The sequence below is a fragment of the Hippopotamus amphibius genome, chromosome 8 (assembly GCF_030028045.1).
Source record: "Hippopotamus amphibius kiboko isolate mHipAmp2 chromosome 8, mHipAmp2.hap2, whole genome shotgun sequence".
Lineage (NCBI taxonomy): Eukaryota > Metazoa > Chordata > Mammalia > Artiodactyla > Hippopotamidae > Hippopotamus > Hippopotamus amphibius.
The window spans coordinates 12,290,247-12,313,226 of NC_080193.1; the positions used below are offsets into that span (position 1 = coordinate 12,290,247).

The following is a 22,980-nucleotide window of genomic DNA, read 5'->3' on the forward strand; positions in this document are numbered from 1 at the left end:
ACGTTAATGTTCATAGCAGCATTGTTCATAACAGCCAAAAGTAGAAGCAGCCCAAAGGTCTACAACAGATGAATAAACAAAATGTAGTATCATGTAATATTCCACACAATGGAATATTATTCAGCCATAAAAAGGAATGAAGTCCTGACACATGCTGCAACACAGATGAATTTTGAAAACACAATGCTAAGTGAAAGAAGCCAGCCCCAAACCCCCACATATTATACCATTTCATTTATATGAGGTGTCTCATACGAGCAACTCTATAAAGACAAAAAGCAGATTAATGGTTGCCAGGGGCTGGGAGATGGGGAGGGATTGCTAATGGGTATAGGCTTTTTTTGGTGGGGGAACTGATAGAAAATGGTCTGAAATTAGTGGTGTTGGTTGCACAACTATGTGACTATACTAAAACCCACTGAATTATACACTTTAAATCAGTGAATTGTATGGGATGTGAATTATATCTCTATAAAGTTGTTATTTAAAAAGTGAGGCAGGTGGGGCTTGGGGGCCTTCTGGACTATCTTTATTTTTATTTATTTATTTACTTCTGGCCATGCCATGCAGCATGCGGGATCTTAGTTCCCCCGACCAGGGATCGAACTCACACCCTCTGCAGTGAAAGTGCAGAGTCCTAAGCACTGGACCGCTAGGGAATTCTCTTTATTGCCTTTTGATAGATGCAAGTTTCGTCCCTAAACAGAGCTGAAAATACACTCAGTGCAGACATGCTGTCTCTAGCAGCTGTGTGACCTTGGGCAAGTCACTCCACTTCTCTGAACCTTAGTTTCTTCAACTGTAAATTAAGTGTCCCCTGGAGACCCTCAGGATACAGTGGGGGAGGAGGAACTAGCCTTTGGTCGGCTTTGCTTCCCCTCCTGGGGTGGGCAGCCTCACCTCTTCTTCCAGGGCCAGGGCGGAGGGGGCCTGGGCCCAGCAGGGCAGAGCTCTGCTGAGGGTCTGTGTGTCCCCCCACAGGTGGAGTTCTCCCCGCAGGTCCTGCAGCAGAACCCGCCCAATGGCTGGTTCCGCCTCCTGCCCTTTCCCGGAGCGGAAGAGGATTCTGGGTAAACGTGGGTGCAGAGGGATGAGGCCGGGCTGGAACCACGTTGGGTACCATCTTCAGCTTGTGGGCCGGTCCTCATGGGTGCCCACATCAGCCCTCATGCTATCACCGTGTCACTTCATTCATTTACCAGATGTCTGTTGAATGTCTCACAATGTGCATTTACATGTGTCCAAATGAGTTCACCTTATTCCCATTCACCTGTGAAGATGTCAGTTCATCTGATGTGTGTGCAGACCTTCGGGTCCTTCTATACCTGTCCACACCTGTTCACACTGTCCGTTTCTGTACACATTTGTTTACACTGGCTGCATCTTTCTATACCGGTCAGATCTGTTTACACTGCCTGTGCTTGTCCATTCTTCTTTATACCTGTCGGTATCTATTCACACCTGTTTATGCTGGCCACACCTGCTCACACCTGTCCACACCTGTCTTGTTTTACAAATATCCATGCTCTTTTCCTGTACTCACACCTGCCTACCTTGGCTCTCCACACTGGCCCATGCATACACATGTCCCTTTACCTGTGATCTGCCCCTGGCCAGGGGGAGCCTGGGTGCTCTGCGGCTGAAGGTGCGCCTGACCGAGGACCGCATCCTGCCCTCCTGGTACTACCAGCCACTCAGGGAGTTGCTCATGGAGTCTGTGCTGGGGCCGGCAGAGGTGGGTGCGTCACTGGGGGTGGGCAGAGATCTGGGTCCCGGCTTCTCCTTGTTTCAGGGATGTCTAGCTGGGCTTTTCTGCTTTGGGGTCCCAGGGCCCCAAGCCACCTCTGCTGCCTCTTGTCCTTGGGCAGGAGGATGCCGCCAGCCCCCTGGCTGTCCTGGAGGAGCTGACCTCGGGGGACTGCCGCCAGGAGCTTGCCACCAAGCTGGTGAAGCTCTTTCTCGGCCAGGGCCTGACAGGGCCCTTTCTGGACTATCTCACCCAGCGTGAGGTGGCACGGACCAGTGAGTCGCCTGCCTGACCCTCAGGCATCCCTCCTCAAGGATGGGTCTGCGGTGGGTCTCTGGGAGAAAAATGGGGGGACACCTCAGGCAGAGGGCAGGAGCTGCTGTGTCTGTATGTGTCGTGGTGTGCAGGGGCTGTGCACTCCCAGGCAGCTGGGAGCGTGGTCCTGGGTTCAGGTCCTGGTTTTGCTACTCGTGAGCTGTGTGACCTTAGGCAGCTCACTTAACCACTCTGGGCCTTCATACTGTGAACAGAGTTGATTTTGCAGAGCTCCTCGATTCCCGAGGCTGGAAGAATCACGACCCTCCCACCTTGGGTGGGTGGGGTGAGGTGGATTCGGTCCCCCCAAATCCCGGCAAACACTTCCCTCTGTCCTCCCAGCTGATCCCAACACCCTCTTCCGTTCTAACTCCTTGGCATCCAAGTCAATGGAACAGTTTATGAAGGTGAGTAGGTGAGGGCCTGTTGGGGCCCGGCGGCAGCTTCTTCAAGGGGACTCCCTTCCCAGTGCTTACTCAGACCCCAGAGCTTGGCCAGCCTCAGGTGGCACTGGGTAGCTGAGCTGGGGTGCTGGTGGCTGGTGGCTGGTCTCGCCCTGAATTACACCCTGACATCAGCCCTTGGGCAGGCCCGTGTCTTGCTCTGAACGTCTCCCTGCGTGGTCCCCCTGGCCCCAGCTCATGGGCACACCCCAGCCTCGCCCTCAGCCCCGCCCCATGTGGTGCCCCTTGCCCCCAGCTCGTGGGCATGCCCTACCTGCACGAGGTCCTGAGGCCGCTGATTAACCGCATCTTCGAGGAGAAGAAGTACATGGAACTGGACCCGTGCAAGATGGACCTGGGCCGCACCAGGTGAGCCACGCCGGAGGGGTGAACCCCTCCATAGCCTTGTCAGGCCAGGTCTGTGCTGACTGCACCCCACCTCCTCCCTCCAGCAGCTCACTGCTCAGGAGCCCCTCCTTCTACCGCAAAGCCTCCCCTGCGAGCACCCAGCCCCTTACATTGTGTGATGTAGTGGTTCCGGGCAGGACTCTGACATAGGAGCTCCCTGGGTTCAAATCCTAGCTCTGCCATTACTGGTGGGCAAGTTACTTCAACCCCTGTGAATATCTACCTGATGGGTTGTCGTGAGAATGAACTGAGTTACACACACAGAGCCCAACGTTAACTCATACTCCACAAGTACTAGTTATTTCTATTATTGTGCTGGTGGTGGTGGCTGAGGCCCTTGGGGGCAGGCCCTGTGTGGGTCTGCGAGCAGAGTCGGCATCCCGCATTGCCTGATAACGGGGGGTTAGGGAGCAGGGCAGTGACAGGGGTGGGGGTGGGGGTGATCCCCTGGGCTCCTCCTTTCTTTCTTTCTTTTTTTTTTTTTTTTTTGGCCTTGCTCCTCAGCACACAGGATCTTAGTTCCCTCACCAGGGCTCGAACCCCCGCCCCCTGCAATTGAAGCGCGGAGTCTTAACCACTGGACTGCCAGGGAAGTCCATGGGCTCCTCCTTTCTTTCCAGGACTTTCCTCCTTCAGCCAGGTTGGGTGGGTGGGCTTGTTCCATTAGAGCTGGTTGCTGGGCAGTTCAATGGGGACCATGGTGGAGGCAGGAGAGGGTCTTTCTTTTGCTTTGGGCCTTGCCCAGCAGGTACTGCCCACACCTTCCAACCACCCAGGAGGCAGGCATTAGGACCCCTTTTTACAGACAAAGAAACTGAGGCTCAGAGAGGGGAGGTCACCTCCCTAAGGTTGCACAGCTTAGTTGCAAAGTGGGAATTTGAATCCAGGCCCTGAGCAAAAGGGCAGAGTCTATCTGTGAAATCCAAGGCCAGGGCTTTTCCCAGCACACCTGGCAAGGATGGTGGGACTCAGTGGGCACCCGCAGGGAGCAGGGGCATCCGGGGACCTGGGCAGGGAAGGGTTGCAGGCAGACTCTGGAATTGGCAGTCCTGAGTTCTAATCTCTGTTCTGCCACCTATTTGCAAGGGGACCTCTCTGAGCCTTAGTTTCCTCATCTGTTGAATGGGAACAATCAGGCTACTTAATCTAACATTGGGTTGCCATTAGGATTAAATGATTCAATGCTGTGGAGATGGGATGGGAGGTTGGGTGTTCTCTGAGCTCAGTGGGGGCCCATGGAGGGTTTTGAGCGGGCAGATGCCGGGGTCTGAGGCAGAGCCCTCCGCTTGCTCCCCCAGGAGAATCTCCTTCAAGGGAGCATCCTCCGAGGAACACGTGCGGGAGGCCAGCCTGGGGCTGCTGACCGGCTACCTGGAGCCCATCGTGGATGCCATTGTGGGCTCCGTGGGGCGCTGCCCGCCCGCCATGCGCCTTGCCTTCAAGCAGCTGCGCCAGCGCGTGGAGGAGCGCTTCCCCCAGGCGGAGCACAAGGTGGGCCAGGCGCTCCCATTGGGCAGATGGGGAGACTGAGGCTGGGGAGGGGCAGTAGCTTGTCTGGGGTCGCAGGGTGAGGCAGGGCAGGGGTGGGACAGAACCGGGGCTGCCCACGCTGAGGTACTGTGTGTCTTGGCAGAAGTGGGGACAGTGTTCTGGCAGGATCTGGAACGCAGGGGTGATGGTGGTGACGATGCGCATGATGGTGGTGGTGGTGGTGGTGGTGCTGAGAATAATGGCAGCTAATACTACATGTAGCCTCGACTAGGGGTCAGACCTTGTTTTACGTATTTCTTACCTCATCTAGTCTTCACATCCACCCTGTGTGAAGGTCCATTTTACAGATGAGGAAACTGAGGCCCAGGGAGGTTAAGTTACACAGCTAGAAGGGGGTGGTGATGGCATAGGCAGGCTCCTGAATACGTGCTCATAACCACCAAATGATTGAGTCTGGCAACTAACACAACATTGTAAATCAACTATACTTCAGTACAAGTTTTTTAATTAAAAAAAAATAGAGTCTGGCACAAAATAAGTGCTTCTTAAATTCTAGCTATTAGAGGGAGTGAGGGAGTTGGGGGGTGGGGGGGGGACTGGCAGAGTACTCAGTAGCAGACACCTAAAATAAAATCTAGAAATAACTCCTTGCACATGCTAGTGCTTTTCCAATACTGATACAAAAGTTGAAAACCCAGGTACTGCAGGGTTCAGGCAGGTGAGGTAAATGAACAAAGCAGTCCCCTGGTGCTGGGCAGTAGGGAGCAGTAGGGACTGTGGCAAAGTGGAGCTCCCACAGCTTGTCTTAAAGGGGCAGCTGCAGACAATCGATTATTGCCATGTAGGAATGGGGACCCAATATTGTCAGGTCTTCAAAGTTTTTTTTTGTTTTTTTGTTTTTGTTTCTGTTTTTTTAATCCAACACTCTGGATTTTATGTGTGGAATCTTATTTTTCAAATTTTGGCACTAACAACAACACAACAACAATACTTTGAGCCAATCATTACATGCTTGCAGCTGGACTGGCCCGTAGGTTGCCAGTTTGAGACCCCTGAGGTGTCAGCATGCCTTCTGAAGTGGCTGTCATTGTCCTTGCTTACGAATGACGTCAAGTGAGGCTAGCTCTTACATAACGCTGACATAATAGAAATGCAGACTGGGGATTTGCAGAAAGATCTAGGACCTGCTAAATGTTGGTGATGTAATGGCCCAATCCCTAGAGCCTGGGTTAAGAGATTTCTTTTTTTTTTAATATTTATTTATTTATTTATTTTGACTGCACCAGGTCTTAGCTGTGGTGCGTGGGATCTTTGTTGAGGCATGCGGGATCTTTAGTTGTAGCATGCAGGATCTTTTAGTTGCGGCATGTGGGCTTCTTAGTTGTGGCTTGCAGACTTCTAGTTGTGGCATGCATGAGGGATCTAGTTCCCCGACCAGGGATCGAACCCGGGCTGCTGCGCTGGGAATGTGGAGTCTTACCTACTGGACCACAAGGGAAGTCCCAAGAGGTCTTGAGTTATGCCACCTCTCCCCACTTCCTGTTTACAGATGGGGAAACTGAGGCCCAGAGAGGTGAGATGCCTTGGTCAAGAGTCGTGGACTCAGGCTAGGTCTTGGGACTTGCAGAGGGAATCTCTTCCTTCTCCCCTCACCCCACCAAACTGGGACATGGCTGATTTACCCAACACTCTGCGGGGCTCTTGCCTGGGCTGCCAGCGGAGGTGCTAAGTGGGACACAGCCGAGGCAGGGAGGAGGGCAAGAAGCGGGAGGCCAGCTCCCCAGACAGCCTGGCCCTTGTGGGAGGAACCAAGATCAATGACACCCAAGTGTCCCCCACTTCTCAGCCGCCACGATGGGCAGAGGCCACGGGCAGGGAGCAGAGACTTCCTCAGGCACACGGGGATGAATGGGGTCAGAGGAATCAAAGGGAGCCCCTTTCTCTGCTGCTCTGACACCTGTTCCTCCTTCTCAAGAAAGAAGGTAGTGAGCTGATGTCAAAGGCTAAAATTACCCTGGAACGTGGCGGGTTGCGGCGGGCAGCCCGGGAGGCAGTTCAGGGTTCCAGATGAGTGGGACCTCCACCCTTACTGCTGGGCAGCTCCAGGTACCCAGCTCCTGGCAGGGCTCAGTGTCAACGCAGAGGTGCCCCCGGGGAAGGTGGCATGCACTCAGAGAGGGTATTGTCTTATGTGTGAAAACAGCCCCTAAATAAACACTGCAGCACTTTCTTGGGCTAAATATAGCATGGTGAGTGTGAGGAGTGGGTGAGGAGCCATTTGCAGGGAGTCATCACCCAGGATAGAGACATGCCCTCTCCCCGAGTCACCTCTGCTGGAGCTGGGGAGACCAGCCTTACGTGCTGGTGGGCCAGGCCTGGGTCTCACACGGAGGGATGCCATACTTTACAGTTTGTAGGTGGCAGAGGCTGGGGCTGGGGGTGTGCAACGGATCCAGGTGAACTGGATTCACTACCGAGCCTCAGTTTCTTCATCTGGAAAATGGGGATAATAGTATCTACCCCATGGGATTGTTTGAGGAGTAAATGTGATAGTTCAGGCTTAGTTTCTGCCACTCAGGAGCTAATGTTGAATGCAGGAGTGTGACGAAGAGCAGAGTGCACATCCTGCCTGGGTTCAAATCCTGGTTCTGCCACCTATAGCTGTGTGGCCTCGGGCAAGTGACCTTCCCTCTCTGGTTCTCAGTTTCTTCCTTTGTAAAATGGAGATACAGCACCTCCTAGGGTGAGTATTAAAGAAACAAATGTATGGAGAAGTATTTAGCCTGTGGCTAGTCATTATCAGAAATCGTAGATCTGGGTTTGAATCCTGCCTCCTCTATGCAGCAGCTGTGTGGCCTTGGGCAAGTCACTTGACATCTCTGAGCCTCTGGTTCCTCCGCTGTAAAATGGGAATAATGATGATGCCTCCTTCACAGGGCTGTGCCCTTAGCACAGTGCTTGGCACAAAGCAGACTCTGAGGGTGTTTGGCCAAGTCTGATCCTGCAGGGTGGGTATTATTACTCCATTTTCCAGGTGGGGAAACTGAGGCTCAGAGAGGAAAAGCCTCCTTGGCAGACCAGGATGGCCTCCTGACCCATCTCCCATTCTACTTCCCCCATACTGCCAATCTCTAGTCCTTTCTGCCTCAGTTTCCCCATCTGGGAAGTGGATTTGGGGGACCCTTCTCACCTGCTGCTCCTCTCGGCAGGATGTGAAGTATCTGGCCATAAGTGGCTTTCTGTTCCTGCGATTCTTCGCGCCTGCCATCCTCACCCCAAAGCTGTTTGACCTCCAGGACCAGCACGCAGATCCCCAGACCAGCCGTTCATTGCTGCTCCTTGCCAAGGTGCTGGAGCCCCCCATCCTGGGTACCGTTAGCCAGGGAGAAGCATGGGAGGAACAGAGTTGGGAGGCCAGACCCATGGAAGACCCGAATGAGACCCAGAGAAACCTCTGTTTGAAATGCCCATCCCGAGTGTAGAGGCATTCATTTCACTCTCTAATTTCCTCTTTGGAACAAAACTCCTACCCTTCTGGGGGAACGCAGGAAGCAGGCTAGCAGCCATTTACACCTTAGTATGAATCAGAGCAGCCTTTGCAAAGGGGCCACATTTTGAGGTTCTGATGGGCTCGAGTGTGCATGATGGGATCAAGCAGTCCTGGGCGGGGTAATCCGGGTTCAGAAGGGGACAGAATAAAAGCACTGGGGACACATATCTGTGCACAGAGAGAGACAGATATCTTCCAAAGTAGGTGCTGCTATGAGTTTTCTCCTTTTGTTGAGCACTGATCTGGGAGCCAGGACCCTGGGGCTCTGTTCTGGGTCCACTGAGGGCCTTCCCCACTGCAGTGACCTTGGCCCTGGCCTCCCCTGCCCCTTTGCTCTAGGCTGTGCAGAGCCTTGGAAACCTGGGCCAGCAGCTGGGCCAGGGCAAGGAGCTGTGGATGGCCCCCCTACACCCCTTCCTGCTGCAGAGTATTTCGCGTGTGAGAGACTTCCTGGATCAGCTGGTGGACGTGGATGGGAAGGAGGGTGAGTTCCTGTGGCCCTGCCACAGCCGGCTTGTCCCTCCACTGGACCCTCCGGATCTGCCCTTTGACCACCCCTCCCCTACCCCAGCACTGAGACTGTGGACCTGTGGGTCAGCTAGTCAGTCAACTAACATTTCCCAGCCCCTACTGTGCTAGGTCCCAGAGATGAACAGACTCAGGCCCTCCAGGTCATGCCAGCCCACGTGGAGACATGAGCGGGGACTGTGGCCATGGTACTCACTCAATCCACAAATAGCTCTTGAGTGCCTACTCTGTGTAGACACTGTACCAGGTGCTGGGGAAACAGCAGCAGATGAGACAGAAGAAATGCCTGCTCTTGGGGAAGTTTTATTCTAGTAGAGACAACAGGCTGTAAACAAGATGAATTAACAAATCATAAGGGAGTGATAAGCGCTAAGGAGAAAAAATAAAGGAGGGAGGGAAATATTGGACTGAGGGTGGCATGTCAGACTTTTCGAGAGGGTGGCCAGGAATGGTGTCACTAGAGTGATATTAGAATAAAGACCTGAAAGAGGACAGAGAGCAAGCCATGAGGATCCTGGGGAAGTGTTCCAGGTTGGGGACAGCATGTGCAAAGGCCCTGAGGTGAGGACAGAGAGTGACAGTGAAGAATGAACGAGAGGGAGTGAAGGAGAGGTGAGGGGGCAGATCGTGCGGGACTGCTGGAAGAATCTTGGCTTTCACTGGAGTGAAATGGAAACATGGGATAGTTTTAAGCAGAGGAGTTGGGGGTGAGTCTGTATCACAGTGTGGGGCCCGGGTCATGAGACAGTTGGGTCCGAGTCACATAGGAGCAACCTGTCGAAACGTGGAGGCCTGGTTGTGGCCTGGTGGGGTCCCAGGTGCTGGGGAGGGGCCTGTGTCTGGACCCCCTAAGGGTGGCTAGATCCAGGGTGCTCCCTGGACTGACTCTGTAAGGTGTGGCTCCCCCTGCTGGCTGCCTGCACATCCTTCAAGTTGGAAAGGGAACACCAAGGCCAACTTTGGGCCCCCACCCCCATTCCCTATGGAGAAAGTGGAGTCCAAAGTTATCTTGTCCATCCTCTCGCCTCTAGGGGAGCCGAGAATCGTGCTTCTGCATGAGGCCCTCGGCAGGTTGAGCCTGGGCGGGAAGGGTTCACAGTCCCGCCTCCCCATTTCCCAGATGTTGGGGGCCCAGCCAGGGCCCTGGTCCCACCCTCGGTGACCATTCGAGAAGGCTACCTGCTCAAGCGTAAGGAAGAGCCCTCCGGCCTGGCCACATGCTTTGCCTTCAAGAAGCACTACTTCTGGCTCAGCGGGGAGACGCTCTCCTACTCCAAGAGCCCCGAGTGGCAGGTGAGGCTGCAGCCCACTGCGGAGGGGTCTCCAGGGGTGGCCTCCCTTATAGAGCTGCATCTTTGTGCCCAGGGGGACACTGAGGCCCAGGAGGGGACAAGGACTGCTCAAGGCCCCATGGCAGCTTAGCAAGTCCAAACTCCAAGGCCAGGCTCTGCTCATATCTTTGGGTCAGTGTGGGCCCAGGACAAGGACAGGCAAACACGTACACATACCATCAAATGTCCTTCAGAAGATGCGCCTGTGGTGGTTGGGATGTACCTTCCCAGATGTGGACATGCTCGGGGCATGGACACTGCTTAAGCCCCCTCAGATGTGCCCACCCAGGTCTCTGCCCACATATCATAGAGACTCACAGAAAATTGGATCTGCTCACCTAGAGGTACATGTCCGGCTGTACAGGCACTCACATCCAGGCAGTCGTTCACTCATTCATTCATCCAGCAAGCATTTACCTATTTATTTATTTGTCACGCTGCGCGGCATGTGGAATCTGAGTTCCCCAGTGCAGGGATCAAACCCACGCCCCCTGCATTGGAAGTGTGGAGTCTTAACCACTGGACCACCAGGGAAGCGCCCATCAAGCACTTACTGAGTACCTACTATGTACCATGCAGTGTTCTAGGCATTGGAGATACCGCAATAAACGAGACATAAAATCCCTGCTCATATGGGGCTGCCACTTGACTCTAGCACAAACTAAGACACACACTGAGATCTACCCATTTCTGTGTCTGCACATCTACACATCATAATAGCTAACACTGGAGAGGGTACCCACGCTTATTCTTTCCACTTTATTAGCATAGTGTAGATTCTAGAGTTCAACTCCCCTGGTTCCAATTCAGGTTCTACAGCTGAGTGGGCTCTGGAGGGTCCTTTATCCTCTTGGGCCTCAGTTTCCTCATCTGTAAATTGGGAGGAATAATAGACCCAGCCTCAGAAATTTGTCATAATGATGAAATAAGTGGATAAATATATAGTGCTTAGAACTCCGTCCAGGTGCCGTATCAGGGGCTGCGATTTTGATGACGGGACGGATGCCCAGAGAAGGTGTCAATTAGAGAGTGATGGGGCAGGACTGGGGGATTCACGGAGCGGCCAAGTGGACACGCCCATGGCACACAGAGATGCACGTGGTTGACTATCCCGGGGCACACCCCCCAATGCACACACCCACAGGAAAGCTGTCCCTGGCCCCAGCCCCCACCCCGCCCGGCAGCGACAGTCCTCTCTCACAGATGCGCTCCTCCATCCTGGTGTCGCACATCCGCGCCGTGGAGCGCGTGGACGAGGGCGCCTTCCAGCTGCCGAACGTGCTGCAGGTGGTGACGCAGGATGGCACCGGGGCGCTGCACACCACCTACCTCCAGTGCAAGGTGAGGCGCGAAGAAGATGGGGGAGCGGCGGAGGGAGACCCTTGGGTCCCATCCCACTTCTCACCGCCCCCCACCAACTCTGCAGAATGTGAATGAGCTCAACCAGTGGCTGTCGGCACTGCGCAAGGCCAGCGCCCCCAACCCGAACAAGCTGGCCACCTGCCACCCCGGTGCCTTCCGCAGCGCGCACTGGACCTGCTGCCTCCAGGCTGAGCGCTCAGGTAAGGGGGCAGGGCAGACTCAGGCTCCGCCCTCCACACCTGCCAATCAGAGTGTCCCACCTCCGCCAGGGGTGGCACTGCAAACTTGGGCAAGTTAACTTAACCTCTCTCTGGCCTTAGTCTCCTCAAGTGTGAAATGGGGTTGATAAAAGTGTCTACCTTGTAGGATTGCTGTGAGGATTAAATAAGTTGATATATGCAAAGTAATTAGAACACTGCCTGGCATGCAGATATATCTTTTAAGTGCCCACTAAACGCCAGGCATCTAGTGATACACAGGTATCAGGCTTGCTCTCAAGGAAAACAAGTGAATAACCAGACAATTGTAATGCAGTGTTACGAGTGCCAAGATGAGGCTTTTGAGACTCCAGAGAACGCCTCTGACCCAGCCCTGGGTGGGACAGCAAGGAGGGCTTCCTGGAGGAGGTGCTGCTTAAATGGGACCTGAGAAGAGTAACAGTTAAGTAGAGAACTTGGAGAAAGGAATGGAGGAAGGAAGAGTGTTTCAGGCAGAGCAAAATGCGAGCTGAAGGATGGAAAAAGGTGTGTGTGGCTGGAGCCTGGAATGTCGGGGGTGGGGGGGAGAGAAGTGAGGCTGTGTCTCTGTTGGGTGAAGGTGGAGGCAGTGGCGCTTGAGGGAAGTACTAGGTTTGAAGAGTGATTTTAGAGGCATAAGGAGCAGGGCTTGGCCATGGGGGCTTCTGGAAGGGGAGTGGGAAGTTACTGATGAGGCCGTGTCCCCCTCAGCTGCTGGTTGCAGCCGCACACACTCTGCCGTCACTCTGGGGGACTGGAGTGACCCACTGGATCCCGACGCTGAGACCCAGATGGTGTATCGGCAGCTGCTTCTAGGGCGGGACCAGCTCAGGTGGGTCCCACCCCCCAACCCACTTCACTATGACCAGCTGGGGCAGCCGCCCCCTGTGTGCTCCCCATGTCCACGTGTTCCTTCTTTCCATGAGCATGTGAGGAGCTTCCAGGGGTCCCAGGCTCCAGGGGAGGACTGGGAAGCATCCTCAGGTGGACCCTAATGCAGACCTGGATCTCGGGGTGTTTTTCTTTTTTAATTTTTACTTTTTGGTCACGTGGCACGGCATGTGGTGCCTTACTTCCCGGACCAGGGATTGAACCTGTGCTCCCTGCACTGGAAGTGTGGAGTCTTAACCACTGGACCGCCAGGGAAGTCCCATGGACCTTGGGATCTTTTGATACCCAGGACTCCAGAGACAGAGGGCACAGACCTTGAGTGTGTCCCTGCCCTTTCCTGGCTGGGTTCAGGATCACTGTAATTCAGTGACAGAGATTTGTTCCAACTTGTAGTGTGGCTTCTAAAGCTGGCCTGCCTGGGTTCAAATCCTGGACTGGCTACTCACTGGCTGTGTGATCTTGGGCGAGTCGCTTACCTTCTCTGTACCTCAGTTTCCTCATCTAGAAAATAAGGGTACCAGTAGTATCTGCCTCATGGGGTTGTCCTGAGGACCAAATGAACTAATACAGGTAAAGCCCTTTGTAGGTGCCTGGCTACATAGTTAGCTTTCAATAATGTGTAATAATTATTATGCCATGTGACCTTAGGCAAGTTACTTTACCTCTCTGTGTCTCAGTGATCATCTGTATAATGGAGCTAGTAGTGAGTACCTACCTGTGTTTTATGCTAATTAAATGAGTTTATACACGTAAAGGGCTTAGAATAGCATCTGGCACTCGATGAATGTTTGCTGTGATGATGATGGTGATGATTTGGTGGGAACCTGTAATGTCTCCTCCAACCAGCAAAATCTCTGGATTCAAAAGCAGGATTAGGACTCAGAGACCAGCCTGGTTTTCTTCCTGTTAACTTTCAGGGTGAAATTCCTGGAGGATTCCAACATGGATACAACTCCGGAGGCAGACACAGAGAAGGGCTCCAGTGCCACAGAAGGTAAGGGGATAGGAAGTCCCTTTTCTCTGCCCTCCCTGGTACCTCACACAACTTGCCAAGCACCCCACCTCACCCTCCCCTCCTACTCTCCTGTTTCCAGAACACCAGCAGCCCACAGGGCTATTGTACATTTTGGGATCTCAGGGCACCAGACACATCTAGAGCCTTTGCAAGCCACTGGATCTCAATTACAGCAGCCTGCCCTGGCCTGGCTGAGCCCCTCTGGCCTCCTTTCCCCTCTCCCAGGGGCCTGTCCTGATGCCCTGGCTCGGCAGAGAGAGACAGCTGCCCGCCTGCTGGAGGTGCTCGCAGACCTGGATCAAGCCCACGAGGAATTCCAGCAGCAGGAGCAGGGGAAGGTGGCCCCGGGCCCCCTGAGGCCCTGAGGAGATGCCAGAGCCAGCCTGGAAGGAGGAGGAAGGAGCAAGTGGGCCCTTCTCAGCGTCCCCTGACCCAGGAATCTCCTAGTGTCTATCCTGTACCTCACTGATGCTGTGGCTTGCAGGCCCCTAGAGATATCCTAGTCCCATGTGTCCTAAGCCCAGAATCCAGGCATGGAAGCCCTTTGGCAGGGGACCAGCTGCACACTGAATGAATCTCACCCTCTGAGTTGAGCCAGACTGGGGTGGATGGAGTAAGGAACCTGACTCACTTGGCTTAGCCTGAGGCCTCTGCTTCACTGGACTGACCTCTATCCACACTGACAAGGCCAGCTTGGCCCTGAGCTGCTGGATACAGCTGTACCTGAATCCCTGATGTCCATGTGGACTTGTTACCCTAGACAGGCACTAAATGGGCTCATCCCTTCCTGTTTTCATGTCTGCCAATCCCTATAACCTCATTGATCCTCCTGATTCCTGTCCTTGGCTGAGAATCCTAACCACGAGCTTCCAGAATCAGGTGCCCTCAGGAATAACTGAGGCTGAGAGCCCAGTGGCCTGACTCAGACTTGGGAGACCTTGGACCAGGCTCTTTCCCTCTCTTCGAGCCTCAGTTTACCCTGTATAAAATGAGGAGGGAGTGAGTTTAGATGTGTGGTTTTCAAAATGGGTTCCATGGCGATAGCTTGGGAGACAGGGAGGGATTTCTCAGACTGTGGTCCAAAGTCCACCCTCAGGTTGTCTGATAGAAATGTAGATTCCTGGGACCCACCCAGATCTACTGAGTCAGAATCTGAGGGAGTACGAGGGCAGGCATCAGCGTTTTAAACAGATTCCACAGGTGATGTGGATGCATATGAGATTTGAGGATCACAGGACTGGGCAATTTTATATATTGAGGTGAGATTTTGTTTGAGAATAAATCACAGGACGTAAACACCCAACTGGAAGCATTGGAAGGGCCTCCAAAGACTCATTTCTGGTTTTGTGTGACTAGAGGATAGGACAGACAGAACCCTAAGCCTGTCTGGCTGGAAGGCAACATGAACCAGGAAAGATGCAGTGCTATCCCGAGGGTGACCGGCAGGGGTCTCCTGGAGCCGCAGCATCCTCCACAGCCTCCCAGCATCCTGGGATGTTGCAGAGGCTGATAGGAGACTTGCTGCAGATCCTGGGATATATCCCTGTCTCTCCCTAGACAGAACCTGGTCCTCCTCCCTGAGGGCAGAGGCTGGGGCTCTGAGGTTCCAACAAGCCGATCATGGCATCTCCCAGCTCCTCCATATTTTCCTGGAGGCTCCCAGCCCGAGTTCCTCATGCCCAGTAATTGTACCAGGGAGAAGCTGTGTGCATTGCCGTGCCCATGCTTGAGAACAGGAACTTTCACCTGTGCCCTCTTGGGGGCTAGGATTGGGACGGTCTGCCTCTGCCACCATCACACCCCCTGCCTGCTCCAGGACAAGAAAAGTATGGGGACCCCCTCATCTCCAGCTGCCCAAGGCTGACAGGGGCAGTGGTCCTGGGTCATCATTTTGTTGCAAGCTCCCCCATGGAATGGACCGAAAGCCCCCAGAAACAGAGCCACCCACGCCCCTTCTTGACAGGAAAAGATCCAGCTGAGGAGGAGAAAGACCATTTATTTCTCCACCCACAGTGGGACTGGTAGATTTTCAAAAGAGCAGTCGCTGGCGTCCCTTTAAATCTTGGCTGACTTCCATCGTGGCAGCCAATCAACAGAGGCGGAGCTGGTGAGTTGCCTGGGCAACAGGCCCCTGGTTGGCCAGACGATCAGCCACCCCACTGCCCACTCCCAAGGAAAGGGAAATGGACTCTTTGCTGTCCGGTCTGTTTTTTAAACCTGCTGGCCTAAGCCAGCCCTCCTCGTCTCACTCCTGAAGCCAGAAGCTTCAGCCTTTGGATCTTGACATTGGGAGTGATTTGGTGGAGAGGTTGGGGTGGGGAGGAAAGGAAAACAGTGCCTTTATCAGGGACAGACATAAGGCCTGAGGATGGGAGGGGAGAAGAAGGAGGTCAGGGTCCCAGAAGAATGAAGAGACACAAGCACAAAATAAGATGCTCCTAGTCATCTCCCCGGTCTTCCCCTTCGCTAAACTGGTGAATAATCTGGGGGCTCCCACCCTGTGGGCCCACAGTGGGTGGCAGAGATGGGGGGATGCTGAGTTTCCCAAGTGCCCCCTTTTCTCCTGGAGCCCCACCAGGCCCCCAAGTGCTTGACCTGAGGCCCCCTGCTTGCAGACAAGCCTGTACAGATGCGGGAGAGACAGATGGGAATCCACGTGGAGTATCACAGGGGTCTTTCTGTCCCTTCCCCCCAGTCTGGGGGTAAGTAGAGGCACGTGGGTGTGCGTGCATGTGTTCAACAGGACACGTGTGTTTGTGTGAGGGGGTGGGGCTCTGTCTTTTTGGTAGGGAGGTTGCTGTGGTTTCCGGTACACCCTTGCGACCCTCTCAGGGAGCTAGGGTCGAAGCCCTCTGGCCTGCCATCCTCCCATCATCCCAACTACTACCAGCCAAATCCCTGGAACGCTTCTGGCTCCTCCTGCAGGCTCCTCCCCAGCCCTGGACCTGGGCCGCCAAGACACACCTGGCGGAGAGAGGCATGTGCCGGACCAGGGGCAAAGCAGGAGGGAAGGTGGGCAGCCTCGGGCCTCAGGCCTTGGCCACAGCCTCGGACACACCCTGGGCTGTGAGCTCCGCCAGGACGTTGTCTAGGTAGCTAGCGTCCGGGTAGCCGTGGCCCGTGAGGTTGGATCCAAACTCGGTCTTGTGGTGGATCTCGTTCCAAACCACCGTGTCCGACTCGCCCGTGGTGTTGGACGTGCCGATGGTGAAGATGAGTCTCCGCTCCCAGGCGGTGATGAGCAGCCTCAGCACCTGGAGGGCGGGGCAAGGGGGCGGGGCGGGGAAGGGTTACAGGCAGCCCCGCCCACGACTTGAGTCCTTCCCTGACCGCACTGTGGTTCCCCTGCAAGATTGCCTGTGACTGCCTGGCTTGGCCACTTCCTTCCCTAGACTGACTCCCACTCTGAGCTCCCCCAGTAAAAGCACTTTCCATGTTCTCAGCCTGTTTCTTTGGGGTGAAGGGTCTCAAACTGACGGCCCTCAGCTGCGTTTGTTCTGGACCTCATGCTGTATCAAATAGCCACTTTGTGACTTCGTTGGCAATATTCAAAAACCTCGGGATTCCACGTGAAAATCAGAATCTCTGGCTTCTCTTGAAAAACAAAAAGTAAACGCAGACAATCTCTAGCCTGGTGGTGAAGAGCCTACACTACTTGGGTTCAAATCCAGGCTCGTCCATGTACTAGCTGTGTGACTTTGGGCAATGCACTTGTCCTCTCTGAGGCTCTGTTTATTTATCTCTAAAACGGGGTCAAGACCTTGACCTCAGCGGGCTGGTAAATGAGATGAGGTGTGTGAGGCGACTGGCAGGGCTAGACACAAACCACACACTAGGTTGTTATGGTAAGTGCTGGTGCAGGAACTGGGGAGAATGGGGACCACAGGCCCGATGACAGTGGCTGGGGCCCCAGCCTGCTCCCACACCCCTGTGCCCTACAGTACCCACCTTCCGGCCCTTCTCATTGTTGGGCAGATAGCAGTGGCGCGGGAAGCCTCTTGCAGTGAACTTCTTGCCTGGGTTCGGGTGCTCAGGGCCCTGTGAGAAGGGGTGCAGGGGCTTGAACCACAGACAGCGGTGGGGGGGCCTCTGGAGGGTTCAAAAGCAGGGGTCTGGGGGCTCACCTGGATGCCTGTGGGGATGTCGTAGACGATGCGGATGGTCTGGGTGTCAGCGAAGCCGGGCAGCGAGTGGGGGATGAGGTGAAACTCCATCTTCCCGGGTGGCTGAGTACCCGTCTTCTCCCCGTAGATGGCCTTGCAGGTGGGGCACTGCAGGCTGCCATCCTGGGGTGGGAAGGGGTGGCCATGAGGTCCCCAGGTGTCCTGGCCCCACCTGGCCCGCCTGCCTACTCCCTACCCACTGCCCCACCCAGCCCACCTTGTTGCCATTGGAGTACATGGCCACGAGGCACAGCAGGTGGTACATGTGGCCACAGCGGCCCAGGCGGCCCACGAGCTCAGGTCGCACGCCCTTGTGCCGAAGCACGCCCTCATAGCCGGAGGCTGTGACCAGTCGCTCCATGCAGATGGTGCAGTCCTGGGGTCGGGGGGACACAGAGGGGAGACTGAGGACTGGGGAGGGCGGGACATGCCTGTGTCAGCAGCACTGCCCCTCGGTGGGGGCCAGACTCCCAACCCCCCAAGGGCAGCAGACCACCCTCTCTCTGGCCCCCATCTATCAAAGGAAGAGGACACCCTAGGTGCTGAATTCAGATGCATAGCAGAGAAACAGATGGTTCCCTCACACCCCCTCCAGACGGATTAAAGGCTTAACTATTGAAAGCAAAACTTAAACACATTTGGTGGAAAATATGGGTAAAAATAAGCTGCAAACACTGTTGATCATCAAAAGATTGATAAATGTGATTCTGTTCAACGTAGCATTTCTGTTTATCAAAAGACGCTGTAAAGAAAGTGAGAAGGCAAACCCACAAACTGGGAGAAGAGACTGTAGCACAAAGAACCAGGAGAGGAGGTGAGGGCTGGGCTCTCCATCTCTGGTGGTGAAGCTGCCTGCCCTCCGCCCGGGTACCCTCCCCTAGGAGCTCACCTCATCAGGTGGGTTCTTCACCTTCTGCATGTACCTTCGAACCACATCCTCAGGGTTCTTACCTGCAAGGACAGAGTGGGGGTGGGCTTGAGGGTACTCAGAGTCTAGTCCTGAGGGCTTGGCTCAGGACGGGGTCAGGGGTCAGCGCAGTGGGGTCAGAAGCTGTAAGGCTGGCAGGAGTCACATGTCAAGGGTTGCTCGAGGTTTGTTGTCATAGGAGCTGGTGGCGGCTGGGGTCAGGGAACCAGAACTGAGATGGGGTCACAAGTCCTAAGATCAAATTGGGGTTGAAGGGCCAGAGGGGCTGAGGTCAGGGGTTAATGGGGTCACGTTCAGGGGTCAGCATGGGGCGTGGGAGGCATACTCTTCTTGAGGTGCTTCTTCTTGGTCTTGCGGCACACCCCAGGCACGCCTGGCACGGGCTTGACGTCGCTCTTGCTCACGGGAGGCGGGTGCAGGATGGGCTTGGGGGCCCGCGTCAGGCACACGGGCAGCCCCGCGGCGCAGAGCAGGATCCCGGTCATCCCTGGGGACGTGGCGGAGACAGTCAGGGGGCGGGGTGCTCATCCAGGCCCGCCCACCCTGCGCTCCCCTCATCGGGTGGACCCATGAGGTCTCTCCCCAGACCGCGCGCACCTGGCATGCCCAGGAATCCTCAGATGGGTGGGTGGGATGCTTCATGGGTCCTGCCCACTCAACCCCACCCAAGGTTGAAGGCAAGCGGAATGCCTTCTGCGAGGCCCGCCCACCCCAGGGGTATGGCTCAACGGTAGAGGGTGTGTCCTCTGGACCCCGCCCACCAAGGGGCGGAGTCAAAGGGCCGACAGGTGGGACTGCCCGCTCTTCTCTCCCGTCCTGGACTGGACCTCACCTGCCAGGGCCGGGTGGACTGGCCCCGTACCATTCAAGTTCTTCACCGGGAGCGCAGGGACCCTGAGGGGAGAAGAGAAGAGGCTGCAGCCCCCCTACACCAGAAGATCAGGGGACCCTGCTTGCCTTCTGGCTCTGGCTCGTGGGCGTACTCTGACCCCTTTGTGCCTGTCCCAGTCATCTAGAACAACCACCAGGGAACTCCATTCCTACTCTGACATCCTTCCATTACGGGGTGGGGTGTGACCAGGACCTCCGCCCAGGTGGTAACGGAATGAACCCCTACACTTAGTACTGACCCTCCCCCACCCACTGCACAGCTGGCCTCCTCCCTGGTGAGAGCACTTGGCTCCTACCTGCTCCCTTTCATTGGCCACTGTGCCTGAAACCCAACTATTCGTGATTTAGCCATTCTGGCGTCTCTCAAACTTTGCTATGTGGAGCACTGATCCCCATAAAAGGTTCTGGGAAAGAAGGATTTAGGAATCAGTTAGGAGAGACTTCACTGTCTCCCACTTGGAAATTCGCAACACATATGACCATATTAAAGGCTCTGATAAGTCCCACATTAGGAAATAAGGTTAGCAATGGTAAATACAGGTTTTCCAAAGACACGTGAGGATGAACATTTCCCCCTCTGGAATATTTACTGATGTCAGTTCCTGCGATTAAGGCATTGTCCCCTCTTCAAATGAGAGGCCCCAGGAAAATGTAGCCTGCTTCCCCTCTTTGCTCTTCCCTCCAAAGAGGTCTGGCTTTTGGAATCATCCAGAGCTGCTTTCGTATTTCAGCTCAACCATTAAGCAGCTGGGTGACATGTAGCACATCATCACACCTCTCAGAAACCTGTTTCCCCATCAGTAAAATGGGGATAATAGGGCACCCTCCTTAAGTTTGCTGTGAAGAGTCAGTGAAATTCTATATGTCAAGGGCTTTATTCCTGGTACCCAATAAAGACCCTAATAGCTTTAACCATCATCACCACCATCATCAGCATCACTGTGTCAACCTGGCTGATTTCACCTCTCTCGAACCTCAACCCACTAAGTCAGGGTGTAACTTCTCTCCATCTTGGAGAGGAAACCACGAAAGTATTGCAGTGATAAGCTTGGGAGAGTCACTTAACTTCTGCGATCCTCGATTTCCGCATCTGTAAAATGGGGATGATAATAATACCTCACCTATAAGGTTGCTGCGAGGGCTGGAGGAGAAAGCCTGCTGTGATCCGTACAGTGTGTCTGCCTGAGTCCAGCCTACAGGGCTTAGTTTCACGGGTGAACTGGTGTCTTGCTGTTGATGGGCATGGAACCCCGGATGAGTAAGTTTTGATGAAGAGAAGGAGTGTAATGAAAGCCAGGGGCAGCCTGAGTGGCCTGGGGATGTGCCAGGAATGGATGGGGGTGGTGACAGCTGGGGAAGGAGATCCACAGCCCCCTTTGCCTGCCTGCTCAGGCCTGAGCCAGGCCAGTGCTGTTTGGACACCTGCCCCGGCAGGCACAGTCGGCCCCAGGGAACTGGCTGGAAAGCGTCTTCAAGCAAGTGGTTTGCTTGGCAGGCTTGTGCGCTGATGCAGTGGGTCCAGAAACACACACACACACACCCCGGGCAACATGGGCTGTATATACATTCACACGTATACTTGGGGAACACACCAAATGTGCGAGGACACAGACACACACACACACAGAGAACACTGCACACACAGCCACATACCCCTGCAAACGTGCCCCCCATATGTGTACACACATGCTCCAGGGAACACATGACAGATACATGCACACACAGGCGTGTACACACCACCCAGGAAGTCCCCTCCCTGTACTGAGATACAGACACAGACACACGTATCCTTGGGGAACATGCCACAACACACTTGCACGCAAGTACACAAACACACACACACCGGGGAGTACACATCACGCGCATATATATACAAAGATACACACAGACGCACCTCAGGGGACACACCCCATGAATACACACAGGTTCAGACATATATATACACCTCTGCATGGAGAACACCACACCAATATGTACACACACACTCCAGGGAACACAGCACACATGGAGATATCCACATGCACACACCATGAGGACACTCAACTGGACAGGAGCTGCCCGCTCGTGCAGAGTGGTCCACCCCGGCCACAGCCGTCCCTTCCCCAAACTCAGGGGAAATGCACCTTGGTCCTCACAAGCCCCCAGCATCCTGCAAAGGGACCCTGCCACCTACACGTGGGGACACACAGACACACTATGACCCAAGCTCCCCCACAATAACACATAGACACTCGGCTGGGGGACTTGCACTTTACACACACGGTAACACACACACGCACTGCATGCCGCCCTCCACTCTGTGGCTGCCCGACGACATGGGCTTATACCTGGTTGGCCAGGGCACTCCTCCCAGACCCCTCTGAAGCAGGTGGTGGCATCTGGAGCAGACATCAGGGTCACCAAACACTTTGGTGATCTGGAGTCACTGAGCACAGCACCTGAGGGAGGTGCAATGGAGGGCAGGTACCATGGGGCCCCCAGAGGCTGGACAGCTGACGTGTGGGAGGGGAAAAGATGCTGTGTCTCAGTTTCCCCATCTGTCATGGGGATAGAGATTTATGAAGGTTCAGTGGGTTAAAACATGTAAAGCTCAGAGTTCGGTGCAGGGGCAAGAGTGGAGGTGTCCTGAATTTCTCCTTCTAGCAGCCCGCTGGGACCCAAGAGATGGGGGCCGAGTATCCATCTGCCCCTTCCCAGGGTCTGTCATCATCCTCCAGGACCTTCCTGCGGGGTATCACTACCCTAATCTCATCCCTCCCCATCTTCTTACAGGAAAGCGTGGGGGCACCTCCAGCTTCTCTTCTTCCTGCCCTGTCCTTCAAAATACTTCTACTGTATTATTAGTAGTAGTAGTATTAGTATTATTTTATTATTATTTGGCATGTGGGATCTTAGTTCCCCAACCAGTGATCGAACCCATGCCTCCTGCAGTGGAAGCACGGAGTCCTAACCTCTGGACTGCCAGGGAACTCCCTAAAACACTTCTAGTGTAGACACACTATTCAGGTCCTCCACATATCTGGGCCTCCCCCATCCCCTTCCTTCCTTCCCTCCTATCTCATGAGAAAACATCCTTCCTTCTTTCCAGGGCTATTTGTAAAATAGTTGAAAGAAAAGTATTTAGCATGAGTACCACTGCTTCTTGTCCCATACCTGTAGCAGACATCACTAATCCATCACAGCACTCTCTTGAGCCTAGTAGAATCATCAGCACAGCTCTCCTGGCAGCCTCTACCAATCAGCAAGGACAATTGGCTACCTCAGTCTATGTGATGCCCAAAGTCTGGTCCAGCTCATGACATTGGTCTTGAGGAAACTTTGGCCAGGAAGTTAGGCAGGGGGTACCCCCAGAGAGGAAATATTTTAGATCTCAGCAGCCCTTCAATCTCTGACACCCTTTAAAAACCACAAAGCCCTGGGTTACAAAAATTTGTCTCGCTCCTGGGAGGGGGGTTTTGAGTGGGGTGTGATAGTGGGGCTGTTTTTTATTTACCCATCGGCAGGCTGGGGGACAGTCCCCAGGTGGCCCCCAGCCTCTCTCAATCTGCAGGCCCCCTGCGAGAACCCAGGGTAGCAGGGTTCCCACGACGCTGGAGCGTGGGAGCCACCCAGGCCCCCTTTTGATGTGGGATGCACTGTTTCCTCCGAGTCAGTGAGAACATCCTTCTGCCCTGGACAGGA

At 54.6% G+C, this 22,980-nt stretch overlaps 2 protein-coding genes across 7 annotated transcripts in view; one reads left to right on the forward strand and one right to left on the reverse strand.

Moving 5' to 3' along the window:
* The window catches only part of RASAL1 (RAS protein activator like 1), a 31,628-nt gene extending 16,264 nt beyond the window's left edge, over positions 1-15,364 (forward strand). For 4 of the 6 annotated variants that reach the window (XM_057745593.1, XM_057745596.1, XM_057745595.1 and 1 more), the window contains 14 exons: positions 982-1,070; positions 1,618-1,735; positions 1,869-2,022; positions 2,405-2,469; positions 2,762-2,874; positions 4,212-4,404; positions 7,614-7,751; positions 8,294-8,438; positions 9,603-9,775; positions 11,017-11,154; positions 11,240-11,375; positions 12,123-12,243; positions 13,220-13,296; positions 13,543-15,364. In XM_057745593.1, the coding sequence (XP_057601576.1) occupies positions 982-1,070; positions 1,618-1,735; positions 1,869-2,022; positions 2,405-2,469; positions 2,762-2,874; positions 4,212-4,404; positions 7,614-7,751; positions 8,294-8,438; positions 9,603-9,775; positions 11,017-11,154; positions 11,240-11,375; positions 12,123-12,243; positions 13,220-13,296; positions 13,543-13,682 (1,800 nt within the window). In that variant the 3' untranslated portion in view covers positions 13,683-15,364. Of the gene's footprint in view, positions 1-981; positions 1,071-1,617; positions 1,736-1,868; positions 2,023-2,404; positions 2,470-2,761; positions 2,875-4,211; positions 4,405-7,613; positions 7,752-8,293; positions 8,439-9,602; positions 9,776-10,957; positions 11,155-11,239; positions 11,376-12,122; positions 12,244-13,219; positions 13,297-13,542 lie in introns of those variants that run through there. The other 2 variants (XM_057745594.1, XM_057745597.1) reach the window with 2 other exon arrangements.
* A 941-nt stretch (positions 15,365-16,305) lies between these two features.
* The window catches only part of DTX1 (deltex E3 ubiquitin ligase 1), a 34,420-nt gene continuing 27,745 nt past the window's right edge, over positions 16,306-22,980 (reverse strand). The window contains exons 3-9 of the mRNA XM_057745598.1: positions 19,241-19,302; positions 18,734-18,895; positions 18,370-18,431; positions 17,698-17,856; positions 17,442-17,603; positions 17,266-17,355; positions 16,306-16,571 (exon numbers count right to left, since the gene is read on the reverse strand). Of these exons, the coding sequence (XP_057601581.1) occupies positions 16,347-16,571; positions 17,266-17,355; positions 17,442-17,603; positions 17,698-17,856; positions 18,370-18,431; positions 18,734-18,895; positions 19,241-19,302 (922 nt within the window). The 3' untranslated portion in view covers positions 16,306-16,346. The remainder of the gene's footprint in view (positions 16,572-17,265; positions 17,356-17,441; positions 17,604-17,697; positions 17,857-18,369; positions 18,432-18,733; positions 18,896-19,240; positions 19,303-22,980) is intronic.